A 21,757-nucleotide genomic window follows, 5' to 3' on the forward strand; every position below is an offset into this window, starting at 1 on the left:
AAAATAATTGACTTGACGATAAAGTAACTAGCTAATTGATCCTCCTGTAGGTAATGGACGACAGGTGCCACAAAAGCCTCCTAGAGGCAACACACGTGGTCCACCCCAGTTAGTGATTCCCCCACCCCCACCTTACCCTCCTCCTGACACAGACATTATGGATCCAACTGACTATTACAGTGAAGCACCCGATGTTACAGCACCAACAAACCTGGTACCTCAACGTATGTTTAAATATCTATGTATTTGCTTTTCAATTCTTTTAGCGATTACTGTCAAGGATAGCTTTTCCAGACTTTCCTCTCTGTTCTCCAGACATACATGTTTTTCTTTTCCAGCCTCTCTTCTTTAGAAATGCTCAATGCATTATATTCATATGATTAATTAATATGAGGCAAATGAAATATTTGCTTATAGAAAATATTGCTACAGCGGCTTAGCTCTTATTTGGAGATGTGTAAATATGACTGTCAAAACATGCAGTTTCATTCATTTCAGACAAAAATGTGTGGTTTAGTATTTGATTTGTTTCTGCATGCGCGTTCTCCCCCTCCCTCCAAAGACATACAGGTGCAATAAACTATTGAGCAGCCACTGTAATCTATCAGACTAGCATTTCCCAAGCTTTTGCAAGCTGAAGCCCCCTTTCAAGAAAATCAGTCACACCCACCATGTACTGTTAAAGGTTTACTCCCCTTAATATGTATATGTATCGACATGGCTCCAATAACTTCACTGGAGCTTTGCTGATTTAAGGATATGTCGCCTAATATATAGTGTATCTTCCATGCCCACCTGGCTAGCCCTGGGTGCACGCTCTACCTTGCGAAATCTTCTTATCAGACAATGCGGTGTGATAGTTGTGGCATTCTTCCTTATTTGTGTGAAACATGGTTGTATTTTCAGAGTTATCATATAGACTTGACTGTTTTCAAATCTTGGTTCATGATCTAAGACTCAGATCCTGAAAATGACTCCGCATAGGTAATCCCCCCTGCGCGCGCACGCACACACACACACACACACACACACACCACCCCATGAAAGTCAGCAGGGCTCTACACAGGTGCAGGGTCTTCTCAGGTGCAATAACTTGCAGGATCAGAGCCTATTTGATACGCTACCATTCATGTGGTTATCTCTGCTAATCCCATTGAGATCCTTCTCTGGGAAGCTTTCATTGCAAAGATTATACTCTAAGTAGCTCTCGACCTCGGGTTGCCAATTTTGGTTGGTCGTATTCCTGGAGATTTAATCACATGGCATAATCTTTAATTAAAGATTAACCTTTAATTCCTGGAGGGCCAGTCCTGGAGGGCTGGCAACCCTATCTACACCTAATGTATAAATGTTGGGGGAGGGGGTTTGTTGCCCACTAGCTAAACCCAATGTATTATTGTTCAATCTTAAGTAAAGAGAAGTAGAATGTCAAGTTTTATAAAGTGGGGGGGGGAGAAAAGTCTCTATGTCAAGGATTCTGCTACTAGAAAACACAACTATTAATGTGGATTAACCTATTTTATTCCTACCAATGTATGAACAAAATTCTTGTTGTCATTCGATTTTTGGTTCGATACATTGGCTTGTACACAGTGGTTCTCTTCTTAAAGATCTGTTCTGGACTTGTTTTAATCAATATTTGTGCTTCAACTGACTTTCTATCGTTACAATATTTTGCAATGCTCCTCTGCTCCACTCTGGCAATCAAATGCATTTTAATCAATTCTCCTCTGATTTTTATCATGTTTTCTGCTCTTTAATCTTATTGTCATTAACTGAGCTTTCTTGTTAATATTTGCACCCCTAGACACAGATACATGTTTTGTATGCATGTCTAAAATGATATATTTGTAGGATCCTTTTTCCTCCCTTAACTTATTAATCGGGTTGTTATGTGACCTGTTATTCTGAGTTTGGTTGAGTTTTGACTGTAGTTCACAAATGGAGACTCTATTACATCTGTTGCATGGGGTTTGATTTTTGCCCCGTGATTTGGTATGTTCTTAATGAATGAGCTGTTAACAAGCTATCTATTACGCCATGTAGAGGATGCTGTACTTAGAGCTGAAACTACAGTATGCTTTCTTAAAATGGTTTGAAACAGGCCATTTGAATAGCAGCCTTACCCATGTGTCCTTTATATGGTACCTTTTTATTTTGTCATGTTATGGACCACAAAATAAAAATACGATAGGGAACTAAAAAGTTAGTTTAAAAAGGATAAATATTTCAACTTCTTATTGGGTCAGATCCTGAAATCCATTCTTGCCTCTTACGCAGGCTGGATTACCAGAGAAGTCAAAAAGAGTTTTTACTCAGTAAGGATGAATAATTGATGTAGTTGTAACCCTTCTGCCAGGTGGAGCAAGCAGCAACAAGGGCCGGGTTCAGTATGAGATCTCTAAAATGTAACTATGGGCACCTAGCCCATAAACTGAAATCCTAATTTGACTCAAAACTTGCACTGTATGCAAAAATCAAGTACAATAGTCAAATATCCTCCATTACCATAACATTTGGGTTTCTTTTCGCAAGCCTATTTTCCAATTTTATTAGATGGATAACATACCGAGATGTATATTTCTAGCTGACTAGTAATTCAATTCTATTTGAGGAGAACAGGGAGTTGATAAGGTGCCTGCTTCCTCCCATCCCATGTGCTGTTTTTTTTTTTAATGAAAACCTTGAGTGGCATAGCTCATATAACCATAAATGACAACACATGTGAGTGTGAACAGTTCTACAAACACCTTTCAGTAACTTAAAGCACCTCCATTCAGTAACTTAAGGTGGAGGTATCTGGTATTATCAGCCCTTTAAGGACGGTTTCTAAAGACTGAAGTTTGTTAATTTAAGAAGAAACAACAGGAGACATCCATCGTGTGGAAGCAATCTTTTCATAGATGTAAAGATTTGCATACATATAAATTAGCTCGAAATGAATGGGCTACTCCGTGGGCTGTTTTGCTAGGTGTTGATATCACAAATACACCAAAACAGTTGCAATTAATCAGTGTCCCAGTTTTTATTCTCAGCATAGATGCTAAGATTTAAATGAGCATAGAGAATGAGCTGCCCTCTCACTTCCTAGAGGTGGTCCCTAGAACATAGTTAAGGTGCATTGAAAGGGTAATGTAGGGAAGCTTGTCTGGCCACTCCTCCTGCCATGTCTGTCCTGTGAGTAAATAAATAATTTTGAACTCCCAGACTGTCAGCCTAGCACCTTCCATGGGCATTAAAATTCACTCCATGAAAATAGAGGTCCCGTGCACCTTGAGCATCTATGCATGTTATTACATTGACTACAGAGGAATTGAGCCTGCTTTTTCAGGGATGAATTTGGCCCCAGGAATCCAGGTAGGATTTTCAAAGGAGCCTATGGGAGTTACATACCCAAATACCATTGGATGTCAATGGGATTTGACTCTTTTAAAAATCTAATCCTGAAGGTTAGTTTGCATGCTAGCCATTCTTTCATTTTGGCCTTCACTTATGTTTATATGTTTTATCATTTACTTTTTTCCCAACAGTTTATTGTTGTGCATCATTCCCTTCACACACCAAGCACGTCTGACAGAACTTGCCTCATCCTGTGACCTTCATACCTCTGACGCCTTCCGTTGCCTCTGCTACCCTGACTCTTCCATTGCCTTTCTTCCTTCCCTGCTAGAAGAGCTCCTTTTATCTGACTGAAACCTTGGCTTTCTTTCTTTTTGAACTTGCACACCTTCATTTAATTATTATTGATTATGTTTGGCTTTGTTTCACACTCATTTGTTAAGTGTATTTTCCAGAACTGAACCCTCTGTTATACAAATATGTATCCCCATCAAAAAGATTCCCCATTCATCTGTCTGTTTCTTTACAAATTATTCTTGTTGCTTTGGGTCAGTATTTAATTTGATTCAGTGTTTCAGACTTTTTTTTTTCTTACATGCAACCCTGTTTTACGAATTTATGGAAAAGGTTCTAGTACAATTGCTCATTTTTCTACCAGGCTAAGCCTTGCATTTTGCATTTTATGTTTTCCCTTTATTGAAGCTATTTTGTGCCACCTGGATAGACCTGAAAGTGAGCGTGGCCTAAAGTCCAAGATTCCTTTCATATCTTGGCCACTTATCAAGTTACTGAGTTAAAAATAGAAACCTTAAAGGTCTGTTGGACCTATAACCGGCCTAAACAGAAAACTGAGGATAAGTACCAAGTACATTAATTCTTAGCCTCTACTTTTACTTTTCATACTAATGCTTACTTTGATTAATTTCTCCTTTATTCTATAATCACACTATGGAAACTAAAGTATTTGTCATATTTCTGTAACAAGATTCAAAACATCGTTTGCTCAAGATAAATCAAATTCTGCAGGTCTTCATTTTTCATTTCCAAAAGGAATATGCGCAGAGGATTATCGTTAAAATATGAATTGTTGGTAGGCTCGCACGCACCTAAAACTCTTTGCACTGAGGACACTTGTTCATGCAAAGGGCCCCCCAGCACATTTTTTATCTCATTCTGGATCGCAACTATGGGTTTTATGAGCTGAAACAACACACACACACAACATCCTATTCTGTCTTCATTGGTAACAGGTGTTTAAGATGTTTGTTATTTAAATGAGTGTGATGCAGAATGTGACTCTTACTTACATCACACAACATTCTTATTCTACCCTAAGCAAAATCATATGCCTTTTGGATCCTTTCCAGGTATGCAAAAAGAGGAGAAAGAAAGCAGAGTATTCGTACAAAGAGGGTGGAATATGATGAGAGAGAGTTTTGACAGGCCTTAAGGATAAAGTGAATATTATATGTGCAGTTGTACCTGTTTTAGGAGCCCACTCAAGGAAGCAACACATACTGCAGAGTCTTCTAAAAAAAAATATAGAGCGCAATTTTACTCAATATATTGTGAGGTACTTTGGGGCAGTCTCTTAAGAAAAGAGGCTTTTGTGCAGGTTTCATTGTAATTCTCCTTTCTTCAAAACTTTGTAAATGTTCCCAAAACATTGAGCTAATGTCTCTATTACTGCAGTTTTACACTGCTTGTAACTAGATTAAAATCCCTGGAGTTCCACTGGTATAAAACCAGAGTAATGCAGTTGTGAGTTGGGCCTGGTATGTTTTAAGTAGGGTTGGTCAAAAACTTTGCATCAACATTTTTGTTCAATTGAAAATTAGGTTTTCAACTAAAGAAAAATTTTCCTGGAAAGTGTCTGCATTCTTCAGAAAAAATCAGGGTTTTTTTGGGTTAGAAATTGGACCCCTGAAAAACAAAAATCTCCAGTGGAAGACTTTTGGTTTTTTGACTAAAAGCTTTTCTGTTTCCAGACAAACTTCCAAAAACAAAAAAGTTTTCAACAGTAAACCAAAAAAGTTTTGGCTAAAAACAAGAATTTAGCCCAGTGTCTTTGAAACATATGACAGCTATTTTGGCTTTTATCTTGAATCATTGATGTTAATGGGAGCTTGGCAACTGACTTCACTGGGAGGAGGAGCAGGCCCTTTATGCACTAGGGTAGCGTCTTAGGTTAGCATTGATGGAAGTATACATTGGTTGGTTTTGCTGCCCATATTATTCCATGAGGACTGTAGAAACATAATGAGAATTACATGGGCAAGCTAATACCAAATTGACTGCAAGGACTATTGAATTCCAACAAAGTGTGTTTGTCAGCTCATACTAAGCTGAAAAATGAATGGGAAATGGTATTCAGCATTTTGCTTCTCCACCAAATAGAGTTGGCCAGATATTTTCCTTCAGCGCCAAATAATTTGGGATGGTCAAAAGAACTGTGTTTAAAAATGTAAGGACTCATTTGACGAAGGGAGGGGAGAAATATGTGGATCGTTTATAAATCAAAATACAAGTCTATGATTTGAATTCCAATACATAGTCTTGAGATATGCTAAGTGCCATTCGACTTTGCATTCAATAGAGTTGTAGGCATTCATTACTACTCCAGATTAGGCTTTGGTGAAACACCATAGGAATCGTCAGGTGTTACTGTAACCAGAGGGAGCCCATGTTGTCCCTTGGATGCAATAGGCCCCTAGTGAAACTAGTAAAAAGTTAATTTTAAAAAATGAATATTGAGTTATACCACAGTTTCCATGTTTTCAAAGTTCCATAACAATCAGAAATAGTTTAGTGTGTGGGGGGGGTTCTTTTGCAAAGGTAAAGGAAAGAGACTCTTTCTAGATATTGTCTATAAATTCTTATAAATAGAGAAACTATGAGAAATACATTTTGTATGCGATGTTACTGTAATGACTATGTCATGGCACAAACCCAGATTGCTATCAAGTCTCTCATAGTTTTGTTTGTGTGTGTATGTGTGTTACCTATATGACAGGTTTCAGAGTAGCAGCCGTGTTAGTCTGTATTCGCAAAAAGAAAAGGAGGACTTGTGGCACCTTAGAGACTAACCAATTTATTTGAGCATAAGCTTTCGTGAGCTACAGCTCACTTCATCGGATGCATTCAGTAGAAAATATAGTGAGGACATTTATATACACACAGAACATGAAAAAATGGGTGTTATCATACACACTGTAAGGAGAGTGATCACTTAAGATGAGCTAATACCAGCAGGAGAGCGGGGGCCGGGGGGGGGGGGGAGGGTAGAAAACCTTTTGTAGTGATAATCAAGGTGGGCCATTTCCAGCAGTTAACAAGAACATCTGAGGAACAGTGGGGCATGGGGGGGGGGGGAATAGTTTTACTTTGTGTAATGACCCATCCACTCCCAGTCTCTATTCAAGCCTAAGTTAATTGTATCCAGTTTGCAAATTCCAATTCAGCCGTCTCTTGCTGGAGTCTGTTTTTGAAGTCTTTTTGTTGTAATATTGCGACTTTTAGGTCAGAGATCGAGTGACCAGAGAGATTGAAGTGTTCTCCGACTGGTTTTTGAATATTATAAGTCTTGACATCTGATTTGTGTCCATTTATTCTTTACGTAGAGACTGTCCAGTTTGACCAATGTACATGGCAGAGGGGCATTGCTGGCACATGATGCATATATCACATTGGTAATGCGCAGGTGAATGAGCCTCCGATAGTGTGGCTGATGTGATTAGGCCCCATGATGGTGTCCCCTGGGTAGATATGTGGACACAGTTGGCAACGGGCTTTATTGCAAGGATAGGTTCCTGGGTAAGTGGTTCTGTTGTGTGGTGTGTGGTTGCTGGTGAGTATTTGCTTCACATTGGGGGGCTGTCTGTAGGCAAAGACTGGCCTGTCTCCCAAGATTTGTGAGAGTGATGGGTCATCCTTCAGGATAGGTTGTAGATCCTTGATGATGCATTGGAGAGGTTTTAGTTGGGGGCTGAAGGTGATGGCTAGTGGCATTCTGTTATTTTCTTTGTTGGGCCTGTCCTGTAGTAGGTGACTTCTGGGTATTCTTGACAGGTTTCAGAGTAACAGCCGTGTTAGTCTGTATTCGCAAAAAGAAAAGGAGTACTTGTGGCACCTTAGAGACTAACCAATTTATTTGAGCATAAGCTTTCGTGAGCTACAGCTCACTTCATCGGATGCAGTGAGCTGTAGCTCACGAAAGCTTATGCTCAAATAAATTGGTTAGTCTCTAAGGTGCCACAAGTACTCCTTTTCTTTTCTGGGTATTCTTCTGGCCGTGTCAATTTGTTTCTTCACTTCAACAGGTGGGTACTGTAGTTGTAAGAATGCTTGATAGAGCTCTTGTAGGTGTTTGTCTCTGTCTGAGGGGTTGGAGCAAATGCGGTTGTATCGTAGAGCTTGGCTGTAGACGATGGATCGTGTGATGTGGTCTGGGTGAAAGCTGGAGGCATGTAGTTAGGAATAGCGGTCAGTAGGTTTCCGGTATAGGGTGGTGTTTACGGCGCTAATAAGCGATGGTCACATAGTGTCCAGGACATGGATCTCTTGTGTGGACTGGTCCAGGCTGAGGTTGATGTTGGGATGGAAATTGTTGAAATCATGGTGGAATTCCTCAAGGGCTTCTTTTCCATGGGTCCAGATGATGAAGACGTCATCAATATAGTGCAAGTAGAGTAGGGGCGTTAGGGGACGAGAGCTGAGGAAGCGTTGTTCTAAGTCAGCCATAAAAATGTTGGCATACTCTGGGGCCATGCCGGTACCCATAGCAGTGCTGCTGATTTGAAGGTATACATTGTCCCCAAATGTGAAATAGTTATGGGTGAGGACAAAGTCACAAAGTACTATACATATGATAGCTAACCAAATTCTGCACTGCCCTGTACTCTAAGTATAGGAGAGGGTGGAGAGAGCTTCCCTGTGATCCGCAAGCACAACTGCACAGGAACAGGACAGGTTTTCAGCTGAGTGTTCAGGAGAGTTGTGATACATGATAAAAATCTTTCCACCACAGCACATCATCAGCATGAGTTTTACTTTTCAAATGTCTTTAGGGACAATTTTAGTATCCCTCCACTTGTAAAAGTTAGAACAATTACCAAAGGTTGTGGTGGGTTCTCCATCACTGTCCATTTTTAATTTTTAAATTAAATTGATTGGTTTTTTTTCCCTTAAAGATAGACTCTGATTCAAAGAGGAATTAATTCAGGGAAATTCTTATGGCCTGTGTTGTGCAGGTCAGACAAGATGATCACAGTGGTCCCAGCTGGCTTTATATTCTATGAATCTGTGAACCGTCAGTTCATTTGCTCAAGGATCAAAGGAAGAGAAAAAAGTAACAGGTTTTGTAAACCACTAAAATATATTTTATACATAATAATGTCACAGTGTTAAGGTCCAGTCTTTCAGGCCTTTCTAAAGATTGAAATGATAGCTGTGTTTCCCTTTGAAAAGCTAGAAATTATCCCTTTTCAGTGGTAGGGCTACAAGATACCAATCCTTACATTCATTATATTATTATGTGTAGAAAATCTGTCTCCAGCCCAGAACTGAATCTTACTCATCCTGGGCCTCAAGCAGATCTCATTTGGGGAGAAAATTCCAATTTAGTATTTGTGAGGAGGAGGAGGAAACAGCTCTTTGGTAGATTGATACTTGATTTATTTATTTTGGCAACTGTTTGAAGCTCATCATGGGGTTTGGAAAGTTAGAATAAGTACCAGAGGAGGTGGATTACTGGGTCTGTGATCCAGTCCTAGTTTGTGATAAATTGCACAGGCATATGATATATTTATTTATGTAACATATGCCTGTGACATTTATCATATGCCTGTCGCCTCTCCATATATGGGGAGGGCGGTGACAATGTAAAATTAAATCTGTGGGCCTGATTCTGATGTGCCCATTAATTACATTGATACCTTCATAGATTCCAAGGTCAGAAGGAACCATTGTAATCATCTAGTCTGACCTCCTGTATTTAACACAGGTTCATAATTCCTAGAGCATATATTTTAGAAAAACTGGCAGTCTTGATTTAAAAATTACTAGTGATTGAGAATCCACCATGACCTTTGGTAAATGGTTCCAGTGGTTAATTTATCCTCACTGTCAAAAATATACACCTTATTTCCAGTCTGAATTTGTCTAGCTTCAGTTTCCAGCCATTGAATCATGGTATGCCTTTCTCTGCTAGATTGAAGAGCTCATTAAGGACCTTTTGCACTTCCAGAGCAGTATAAAAGGGCCTTAGTGTAAATGAGAATCAGTTCTTGTGTGTGTATATATGACAGTAGTGCTCTCTTTCTAACTTGGCTTCAGATCACTGCCATGACTCTCAACATATATTTAGTACATGCAATAGGTACCATATAACTTCCATACTAAAATACATGTTATTTTAAAAGATAGAACATAACTTATTCCATGTTGTTACTACTGTTTTCTAAGCCTATCACAAAGCTGTGAACTCCCCGCTCCAGGACAGAGAGCCAAACCTACTGCCACTGATTACACATTTCTTAGGCAAATGTCTCATATAGCAGAGCAAGAACACCTGTCTGGCTACATAAATCCACCATTGAAAATTACAACTAGTGACATAATTTGGTACTGGAGAAATACTATACAAGAAAATATGCACAATACCCTTCCTATTCCAGTAACCCCTCTAAAAACTGGGGTTAGTGTACACATCGCCCACTCACTGTTTGGAAGATATTGTCCTCTGTCTTTATATCCACAACCCAGAAAGAGATTGCTTTACCACTTGCTTTCAGTATACTATGCTGATATAATAAGGGAAATGATCCTGCAATGTCAGTGGGTGTTGAGAGTGCTTAGCATAAGGCCCATAACAATTCTTAAGTCCATACAGAATGTTAAGTCTTCAAAGTATGTACAAACACTAATGAATCCCCTATAGCACTCTGATGCGCCTTGAATGTAAAAGATGACATCATAAACCTATTCCTGTTGTACATACTCTAAATCCAGTCAGCAGTTCCTAAAATTTGATCACAAATCCTTTCACTTGCCCACAGTTTAAGAAAATTCTGCAGAAAATGAAACTGGCTTAGGAAAAAACAGCCACCCTTCATAATGGCCCCTGTATATTCCATTATTTGTACATCTGTTCCACTACTGTGGCATTAAAGAGAATATATGACTCTGGAGGATCTGGGTCAAAATCAGCCCTGGCATAAGAGGGCATAATTCCGTTGTACTCTATGAAATTTTGAATGCTTTTGCCAAAGCTGAATTTGGTTCTTTGACTCTGGCTGTGTGATTAATTTATGAAGTGTGGAACAAACTTACATTTCACACTTTCCAGCCTAACTGGAAGCAGGAAGTACTAGAACTCTTTCATGGAACTCTGTTCGTGTGAGATTTTCAGCCCAGTCCCATGCACACAAGGGCAAGGTGGCTGAAGTTGTATGAGTGCTTGTCCTATGTGAAACTGAACTCTATATTTTTAAGGGTTGCCCCCCTTCTCAAAATAAGGAAAATGTACCCCTACCTGCCTCCTTAGCAAAGCCTTACTGATTGGAAAGCACTGAAAACATGCCCAATTGACATTTGAATTTGGAGGCTCTCCTACACACCCAAATATAGACACTCCTGTACTCAATCACTAGCAGCGCTGCACTGAGCACGCCTCCCATGTTATCTGTGTATGTGTGTTCTTTTGGAATCTCAACCTGGATCTGAATTTCAGGATAGGCCTCCTATATCTATAATGGGCCGAACCAAAACCTTGAAGGCTGACGTTTGAAATACAAATCTGAAATTTATAGCTCAGGCCCATCATGATTTAAAAGGGATCTTGGCAGTGAAGGCTCCCAATAGTGAGTGGTTAGGAGTTTTCTGATTCTCTGCCTCATGTATCTCATAATGCCCATAGCCTAGCGCTTGCCCCTCCTCAGATGCTCACTTCTTAGCTTTTCCCACTTCAGCTTATCTATCTGTAAATACCAGCTAAAATGCTCTCTTTCTGCATTCTGTCTTATTTTTTTTTCTAAAAACTAGAGAATTTTGCCTATGTACATTCACTTCTGGGTTTAGAGTATTGGGGAGCAAAGGACTGAGGGCAGAGGCAGAGACTGTTGTGTCAGCTCCTTTTGGGAATGCAGTAACTGGTTCTTGGCTTGTATTAAGGACATACTTCCCAACCTATTGTACCCATAAGCTAAAGGTGGGACATAGTGGAAGGCAAGACCTCAGATGAGGGGTGGATGGACACAACACAGAGATGGTCATGAGGAGCAGGACGGCTATGGCTGGCACAGTCATTTTCCCTTTCATGGTTGCCAGAATAGCTCATTATGAATAGAATTGGTAGAAAAATGGTTTGTGAGAAAACTAAGAAATTGAAAATTTTGGAAAAAAAAATTCCACGGCTTTCTAAAAACAATCATTTTTATTTGAAATATTTGATTGAAAAAGTTTGGTTTTGAAAGTGTTTAAGTTTTAAGATTTTTTTTCCTTCTTTCCTTCCTTTTATTCCTTTCCCCCCTTTTTCCATTTTGCCACCAAAAAAAGGATAAAAAGGGGGAGAGGGAAAAAATCATTTTGGGATTATAGAAAAATGGAAAAATTTGGCAAAAAAATATTTTTTCTTATAAAGACGTTTTTAACCAAAAAAAATTTTTGTTGAGGGGAAAACATATTCAACCAACTCTACTTATGAGATATGTGTGTCACAATCAGGACATGAGTGTAGCGAATGAAACAGGTAGTCATCTAATGACATAATTTTAAATCCAAAACCAATATTTTCTTTGAGTTTAGTTTGTGTATGCTCGATGAAATAAAGAGTATGGCCCCTTTGAGAGAGAGAGAGAGAGAGAGAGAGAGAATTCTGGGAGTTTTACTGAATATAAAAGCTAGTAGAATTGCCCAAGGTACAGAGATGCTCTCTGCACCAACATGGTTTATTGAAGCCTCTGAAAAGACCAGCCTGTGTCACTTCAAGGCCTTATTGAAGGTAGGAACTGGTAGCTTTGGGACGAAATGCAAGAACATGTTGACTATTTTGAGTGAGATATGTTAGACTTATGTTTAAACCCCTTTGGTTTTGGTTCACTAACAGTCCTGCAGCTATGTTAAATCAACCATCTGGAGCCATACAATTTCCTTTTAACAGGATACTGGTAAAACCTGTCCTACTTCCCTCTCAAAAGAGAAAAGCTGCAAGTGTGTTTTCGGAGAAAAACTTAATCCATTGAAAACTATTCAAGATGAGAGTCTGTGAAGGACTAGAGCAATCTGCTGATTAAGCATTGGCCATATGCATAAAAGAAGCTTGGGGGTAGCTTTCATTTAAGTACCCAAGTTTTCCAGATGAAAACATTTGATTAAAAGAAATGCATACACTGTAATTTGCTTGTTTGCTCCACTCCCTTGTGGACATGCCCAGCTTCTTCTGTACTTGGCAACTTTCCTGTGCTATGTACACCAAACTAAAAAATGTGATTCAGATATTCCTCAAATGAAATCACCAATCACATTCACTTTCCCACACTCTCAAAATACTCTCCAGAAAAAGAAATAAAGTAACTTCTCTTCACTTTCATTGTGCATGAAATAAAAATCTGTTTGTAATACACATCTTTGACAATACGATGTCAATAGCATACATACAGTACACATGCCTATGATGTGTTTTCATTCTGAGTGAATTTAGTACCTGTAAAAAAGTTACCGTATTGATTGTACTGGCGACTAAAGCCCTGCCTCTCACTAAGTACAGCACAGACACCGGTAACTAATCACCATCCCGCCAGCATAACTAAATCTTCTTCTGAAGAGGTCACTCTTATTCAGTGCATGGCCTCTTTGCTGAAACTGTAAGCAAGATTTCCAGTCATGAGGGTGCATTTTATCAGGATCAGTGGATCTATGTGTTCTCCCTGGAGCTCATAGAGAATTTTCCAACCAATGGAAAGAAAATAGCTTTTTGTCTGGGGAAAAAAAGGGTTTGTAAGAAAAACAGAACCAAAAAATGGCATTTGAACGGAGAAGGGGAAAGGAAAAATGGGGGTGGTGGGAGAGAAGGGGATGGGGGAAAAACACTGAAAATTAAATCTTTTTGTTTAAAAAAAAAAAGCAACTAAATGGGTTGGGGATTTGGTATTTTCCCCCTTTCTCTCCCTTTTTTGTTCCTCTGTCCTTGCTCCCCTTTGTCAAACATTTTTCACCAAAATCTTTTTGAAATTCTCTGTGAGGTGGGGGAAATGATTTTTCTCAGCCATCCCTAACCTGGTCTAAGACCACTAGCTCAGTTGCAAGGCTTCATTGCACTAAACCATTTCCTTGAGCCATCCTGTCTTTTATGGGGAAACGTGTATACAAAAACCTCAAACTCCAGATATGGCCTTGATCCAGCAAAGCATTCATGAATGCTAAATTGGGTGCCCCACTGTGTAGCACATATGTGATTGTTGGTTGTTGTTTGAATTACAGTAGAACCTAGGAGCCCCAGTCATGGACCAGACTCCGCTGTGCTAGGTGCTGTACAAACACAACACAAAGACAGACCCTGCCCCAAAGAGCCAACTGTCTAAACATATGACTACTGCAGGATCAGACCCTTATAATGTATACTATGCATGAAGGTCTACAAGGATCTCACACACACGCTCAATAAAAAGAATTGCCTTCCCCATATTTAAAATATCCTTATAAATATAATAGCTGAAAATAAACCACTAGCCAAACTATACCTGAAAGTCTGTGGTGCATTGTTCTTTGAACAGGAAAACAAACAGGCCTGTTCTATCACCCAGAAGGTCCAAGAGGAAAAGAAGGTCAATTCACATAAATCAAAAGAGATTAGAGTAGAGCTCGAAGTCTTTAGACATGGAAATGTCTGAAAGGATGCATAAAATAGATCTATATTTAAGTTAGCTGTTGAAAATCTTCTATGAGCATATTTGTTATTGGTGGTTTTAGCTGAGGTGTATGTTTCTGGCCAATAAAGTGAAGTTATTTTGGGTCACCTACCTAATTAGACACAGAGGTTCTGTGTGAAACGTTTAGTTTTCTGGATGTTCTAACTGTTACTTTGGGTGATTATCGATGGTAATCTATATGTGTATAGAAATAAAGAGGTAAGGGGAAACAATGGATGAGCTGACTGTGGAGCTAGAGAATGATGTCACAATTTATAATGGCCTGTGTCTGTATGAGAACGGATAAATAGAAAGTTTGACGCACAAAACTGGACAGAGTGATAAAATTCCTTCCCGTTAGGCACAGCCCCAGTCTGATTTTTACTTTCAGCCAATAGCATAATAAAAATATTAGTGATGGCTTATCATGGGCTGATGGCAACTTCTGGACTCCCTGTAATTATAATTACCCATAAAATGATTCACATTGCTGACTGGAGTCTAAATACTATTTGCCTTATTCAGGCAGCAGTCCCATTTGCTGCAAGAATACTATTTATGGGGATAAGGCGAACAGGATTTGACCACATAAATACAAAACTGATGTCCAAAACCTGTCCTCAGACAGTTGAGTGCAAGTCCCACTGACTTCAATAGGAGTTAAGCATAAGTGAGTCTGTTTCTTACAATTAGATCAGTGCAAATCAGTAATAACTCTGTTTTTAAGTGAATGGAGTTACACCATTGTAATAGTGAGGAGAATCAGGCCCATGAGAAGAGAATTTGCCCCTAACTTACAAAACATTTGTCTCCTCTTGCTGACTTTGCTGGCAGCTAGTCCATTCGGAAGGAAGGCATAAGTACAGCATGAATGTGTTTTATGTTCTTACTCTGGATTGTCCTAGAAATATGAATCTGTCATAGGGATTTTAGGGAATTCTTAGCAATGGAAAACATCAGTAAGAAAAAGATGAATTGAATAAACCAGAATGCACAGGGGATCTCATGGTGAAGTTTAAAAGAAAAAGGTTTAGAAAATGGGCTCTTTTCTGTGGTTTTTAAAATCACCTAATAAAATGTTGGTTTGTAACAGAGATGCATTAATCATTTTTACTTTTAACCATGATACTGCATGTGTTTTTCATGCAATTTTATCCATGCTTAAGTCTTTGTTCTCCAAGGTGGCTACTGAAAATCACCTTCACAGTCCATTTGTTCAGATCTTGAAGCATGCTTGGATTGCAGCAGACCACCTCTGTAAAGGATGCAGTTTGCCAAAAACTACCATTTAAGACTAACAGTTGCCAGCAAAATGTGGCTAGCAGCATATTTCTCAACCAACCCTTATTATATAGGGAAGTTTCTGTTTTTAGATCTTCTGTCTCACTGAGACTTGCTGGAATCCCCTTTATCAATCACTGCATATTACTAGAACTACATGGAATAATATATGAAGTGGAAGTCTGAAGAAATCTGTTAAATATTCTTCACTGTATTCCCATGTTATCCTGATCTGTGTTGTCTCCTTCCTTTTCATAATCTGTTGAACATTATAGCTTAAACCCTATCCTACATAGGGCCAGGTAAGGCAGGCAGGGTACCCAGTGTGAGTGGCTACTCCATGTACTTCTCAGTCCCAGGGCATCCCCTACCTATTACTGTCCACAGAGCAGGAGAGATGGAGTGGGGTTTCTGAGTACAGAGAGAGCCCTCAAGTCAGAGCTACTCTGCACTGAGGGTGAAGTCAAGGAACTTCATCTCGATGCAATAAAAGCCAAGGAACCAGCAAAGGGACCCAGAGTCACAGGTATGGGTAGTGAGTGACAGAGAAAAAATGACATTTTAGATCAGCTGAACTCTGGAAAGGTGGGAGATCAGAGAGAAAGAGGCTACAGTAGTTGAGGTGAGAGAGGATCAAAGCAAGGGAAAGGGTGATTTTGCTCATGTAGATTAATTCTCCATTCCCTGTTAAATCTGCCTTTTTTCTGTTTGATAGCTTGTGGTGAAAATAAGTATCAGAAATGGGAAGGAATAACAGCTATATTGTTTCCTCTAAGACTCCTCAAAGACTTGGTAAATAAATTTTAGAGTACCATTTTATAGTGGAAATTTAGCCATATAATAATAATTTCCACTAGGACTGTCGATTAATCGCAGTTAACTCATGCGATTAACTCAAAAAATATTAATCGCGATTCATCGCAGTTTTAATCGCACTGTTAAACAATAGAATACCAACTGTAATTTATTAAATATTTTGGATGTTTTTCTACATTTTCAAATATATTGATTTAAATTACACCACAGAATACAAAGTGTACAGTGCTCACTTTATATTATTTTTATTACAAATATTTGCACTGTACAAATGACAAACAAAAGAAACAGTATTTTTCAATTCACCTCAAACAAGAACTGTAGTGCAGTTTCTTTATTGTGTAAGAGCAACTTACAAATGTAGATTTTTTTTGTTACATAAGTGCACTCAAAAACAAAACAATGTAGAACTTCAGAGCCTACAAGTCCACTCAGTCCTACTTCTTGTTCAGCCAGTCGCTAAGACAAACAAGTTTGTTTACATTTAGGGGAGATGATGCTGCCCACTTCTTATTTACAATATCACCTGAAAGTGAGAACATCCACGAAACTTGATTCTCCAACACTTGATTCTCCATTATACTGTAATTTATGTAAGCTATGCTGTGAGAGTGGAGGTGTAACCTGCAAAATGGGTATGGTTCATGAAATAAATCTACACTGCACTGATTCTCCTGTTTGAAGACAGTTGCTCCAAGCAGCTGGAACAAATTAAAGCAACCTTGAGACTACAGTAATCACAAGCACAAAGCATGTGTACAAGGAGAGCATCCAATGATTTAATACTCCATGTCTGCCTTTCTGCTGATGTCCCAGGTAAGACTTGTCCCTTTTTCATGTTTTCCTGGCACAGAGATGGTAGATTTCTGGTAGGTTTGCTTTTGTGCAATATGGAAAGATTGTCTTCGTAGAACCTATTTGCATAGGAAAAGTACGTGTGTAGTGTCCAAAAGCCATTGCGGATTTGTGCAGACAGGAGATGTAGGAAAGGGGGAAAAGTGGCTAAAGCATCTGAAGCAGATTATTGTTTATTAAAGTGAGCTCCTCCAATATTCAGCCAGTAATGTTTGGAGTGGGAAAGGATCATTTTGCAGGTGAATGCTGAGTCTTGCACTACCATGGATTTGGAGGAATTTCACAGTAGCTTGTGTCATGGAAGTGAGAATTTTTTTCCCTAAGTGCCATTTTTCTCTGCCAATTTATTCTGCACGTTAGTTAGGAACTGCTTGTATCTATTTTCCACAAAGCCAGCTGACTTTCTTCATCTCATGCTGCTCTCCAGATTCCCTGAATAGCAGTGATGAGATCTGTTCAGGGACTACTATATCTCTGGGCTGGTGTAGACACAAGGGAATGAAGAGAGGGTTGGGAATTGGGTTATGGTTGGAGGGTCTTTCTCCCATTACCTATGTATCTGCATTTGTGGCTATCTGACACACACCACCATTGAATCAGAATGGTGTAACTGATTTCATTACACTGTAAAACTGTCGCTGCAGTATTCACTTTATACATGCACCCCAGGATTAAGCCCTGTGGACGTTCCCTGCACGTGCTACATCTGGGGCAAAGATAGACCCCATTCCTTATCCCACAAAACCAACTGAGGCTCAGCACTATAAACCCACTTGTTTCCTGGGACAGAGCTGTAATGGAAGGCTAAACTGTATTATCCTGTTCAGCCACTAGGTGGCACAATGTGAAAACTACGTTATTTAAACTAACCTCAGTCATACCAGGCAGAGCATTAAAGGATTTTATGATGAACACATTTGGTATGATAAGTAAGCTTTGTAGCCAGTCCATGTCTGGCACAGAAGTACATGACATGATGTCAGGAGTAAACTAATGACAGAAACATAAGGAAAACACCAATAAAGGTTGCAGACGGAAGGAACAAAGCAACGAAGGTTCGAGGGTCTCATCAACTTGCCACTCTTGAATGCCCCAGAGAACTTCACCTTTGACAAACCTTCACAATGGACAGACTGGAAGTAGTATTCTGCAAGATTTCAAATTGCAAACAAACTCCACAAAGAAAACTGAGATTATACAGGTATCTTCTTTAATGTATGCTCTGGAAAAACAAGAAGAGCAATATCTTTAAATCCTTTGACTGTACTGAAGACAGTCACAAAGATGACTATGAAAGGATTCTGGCTATGTTTGATACATACTGTATACCTCAGAGAATTATGGTTTATGAAAGAGTATGTTTCCACCCGAGAATTCAAGAACCAGGAGAAAATGCTGAATGTTTTATAAGAGTTCTGCATATATTGGCTGAAAACTATGATTTTGGGAATGCAAAATATGAAAATATAAGACTGAGGCTGGATATTGGATTAACAAATAAAAACCTTTCTCAGAAGCTGTAACTGAAGAGAGATTAATCCTAGCCACAGCTATATAGAGAGCAAGGCAGTCTGAGCTGATGAGACAGCAAAACCTAGAGTAACTTGACAAACTTGAAAAACCTGAAAGTAGCTTAGAAACTGTAAAGAGACACTTGAATGTTAAAAGTCATTATCATAAAATCCCCGAGGCAAGCAGAAATAACTTAAAAGCTAACAGGGATAAATTCCAGCCTACATGCACAACGTGTGGAAAAAGTCATATCCCAGGAGATAATACATGTCCAACTAGAGGCATAGAGTATAATAAATGCATGAAATATGGACAATTTTCATCTGTTTGCTGCACCAAAGCAGTCAGGGAGTTTACTCATATTATAGACATTCAAGAGCCATAGTTTCTGGGATCTGTCTCTTGTGATGACATAGAGCCTGGCTGGAGAGTGAAACTGAATATTCATGGCAAGACTATCGACTTTAAAAATGACTCCGGAGCTGATGTCACAGTCATCTCAGAAGGGACTTACAATCACCTTCAGTCCCTCACAGAGCTGAAGTCACCTGACATAGCTCTGACTAACCCTGGAGGTATTCTGAACTGCATGGGCCAGTTCACCACACAAACCGCTTACAAAGACAAAAGCTATGCATTCAGAGTGTATGTGATCAAATGGCCACAGACCAACAGCCTTCTCAGCCTCAGTGAGGCAGCCATGATGGGCCTAGTGAAAAAGGTAGAAGAACTCGATAGGGAATATTTGGTAATATTGGACTTTTGAAAGGCAAGCCAGAACAAATAATCTTAAGAAACAATGCTGAACCTTACAGGTGCACACACCTTGCAGGATTCCTATGCCATTACCTCATAAAATGGAAACTGAGTTAAAGAGAATGGAGCAGATTGGCATAAGTGAGAAAATCTCTGAGCCAACAGCATGGTGTGCCCTAGTGTAATCAGTTATAAAGAAAAATTGAAAAATATGAATCTTTGTGGATCTTAAGACTTAATGAAGCAATTTAGAGAGAAAAATATTTCCTCCTCAGAGTGAAAGGCACTACTGTATTATCCAAGCTGGATGCCTTGAGTGGATTCTGGCAAATTCCTTTAGCCAAAGACACTGCTAACCAGACTAAATTTATCACATCCTTTGGGAGGCTTTGCTTTCAAAGATTACTTTTTGGAATTATCAATGCACCTGAAATTTTCCAAAGAAAGATAGCAGAACTGTTAACAAACACAAATGGAGTTGTAGTTTTCATGGGCAATCTTAGATGAAAGAAAACGAGAAGACCCTCAATGAAGTCCTAAGCCTAATCAGACCATCTGGACTAAAGCTAAACAATGAAAAACACATTTTCCACTTACCCCAAATTGAGTTTTTGGGGAAAACAATAAATAAAGATGGGAACGTAACCCTGAGAACGTAAAAGCAATTTGAGAATTGAATGCACCAACTAATGTACCAGAATAGAGACATATACTGAGAATGGTAAATTACCTTGGTCAATACCTACAAGACAAAACCACTGAAAGAACTGTTAAATTCCAACATTTCTTGACTATGAGGGCCAAATCGAGAAATTGCCTTCCAAAAGGTAAAATAAATGATCTCAACAGCTCCAGTTCTCAAGTACTGTGATGTGAACAAACCCACAAGGTCAGTGCAGATGCAAGCAGCTATGGCGTAGGTGGTGTTTTGTTGCAACAACATGGCTCTGAGTGGAAGCCAATTGCATTTTGTTCTTGCACACTCACGGTAGCAGAAAAACCAATATGCACAGATTGAAAAGGTGTGCGCAGTAAGAGTATGGGCCTGTGAGAACCTTTACAGATATCTGTGTGAACAGGATTAGTTTTCACTGATAACAGACCATAAACTGCTTGTAACCCTCACCAATGGAAAAGTCCTTGATCAAGCACCACTGAGATGCCAACGTCCATTGCTATGGTTAATGCCATTTAACTCGATTGTTAAATATGTCCCTAGGGAAAATCTGATAGTAGCAGACACTCACACAGAGCCCAACATCACACTCAGTTACCTGTGAACTCTAAGATGACATAAAAGTGTTCATGGAGGGCCTGGGTGCATGCAGAGCATTGTCAGAAAAGACACCACACCACCTTCAAAAAGCAACCTCACAGACACTCAACTTCAAGGAGTTCTAAATTACATTGGGGTGGCTGGCCCAAGTATCTAAAGGACACTAAGAAAGTGACAAGAGACTACTTTGTGGTATGTGGACAATTAAGCAAGTCAAATGGACTCATGATTAAAGGCAATTACCTTGCAATTCCAAACGAAATCAGAGGAGAAATCTTAAACCTCATTCATGAAGAACATCAAGGATTAACTAGATGGCCCAACCAGTAAATGGCCCAACCAGTCAGTGTGGTGGCTGGGCATCAGCAAGGACATAAAGAATAAGTATCTGTATGTGAACATTGAAGAACTAACAGACCAACACAACACAAAGAACCTTTAATAAAAATGCCTCTATGAGACAGATGTTGGAAGAGACTAGCTGCAGATTTCTGCAAATTCGTTGGGCATCATTACCTCATCATCATGGACTATTTTCTCATATATATAAAAATAATGTACTTGAAAGACATCACATGTTTCAGTGTTATTGAGAAACTGAAGTGCACTTTTCCTCATTTTGGTATTCCAGAACAATGACAGTGGTAGACAATGGATCCCAATTCACTACAGTAGAATTTAAATTCTTCGGAAGAAAATATGATTTTGATCATATTACTAGCACCCCACATTACCCATAAGCAAATGGAGAGCTGTACAGACAGCCAAAAAAATCCTATAGCAGGAAGATCCATTTCTTGCCCTTCTAAGATACAAATCAATACCAGTAGCGACTACTGCGTATAGTCCAGCACAACTGCTGATGGGAAGACAATTCAGAACTACTGTTCCAACTTTGGAAAAGAATCTTTCTCCAAAGTGGCTAGACATGAAGAGAGTAGCCAAATTGGACAAAAAGACTAAAAAAGCTTATGGACACTTTTACAACAGACATCACTGAGAGAACTGACAGATCTAG

General features: G+C 39.2%; 1 protein-coding gene across 3 annotated transcripts in view; it reads left to right on the forward strand.

The window, feature by feature from the left end:
- COBL (cordon-bleu WH2 repeat protein) overlaps nucleotides 1-21,757 on the forward strand; it is a 171,415-nt gene that overhangs the window by 115,089 nt on the left and 34,569 nt on the right. For 2 of the 3 annotated variants that reach the window (XM_084620008.1, XM_084620007.1), the window contains one exon: nucleotides 51-224. The exons of the other annotated variant lie outside the window; for it this stretch is intronic. In XM_084620008.1, the coding sequence (XP_084476134.1) occupies nucleotides 51-224 (174 nt within the window). The remainder of the gene's footprint in view (nucleotides 1-50; nucleotides 225-21,757) is intronic. 3 annotated transcript variants of the gene reach the window in all.

Source organism: Lepidochelys olivacea (assembly GCF_965140295.1).
Source record: "Lepidochelys olivacea isolate rLepOli2 genome assembly, chromosome: 2".
NCBI lineage: Eukaryota > Metazoa > Chordata > Testudines > Cheloniidae > Lepidochelys > Lepidochelys olivacea.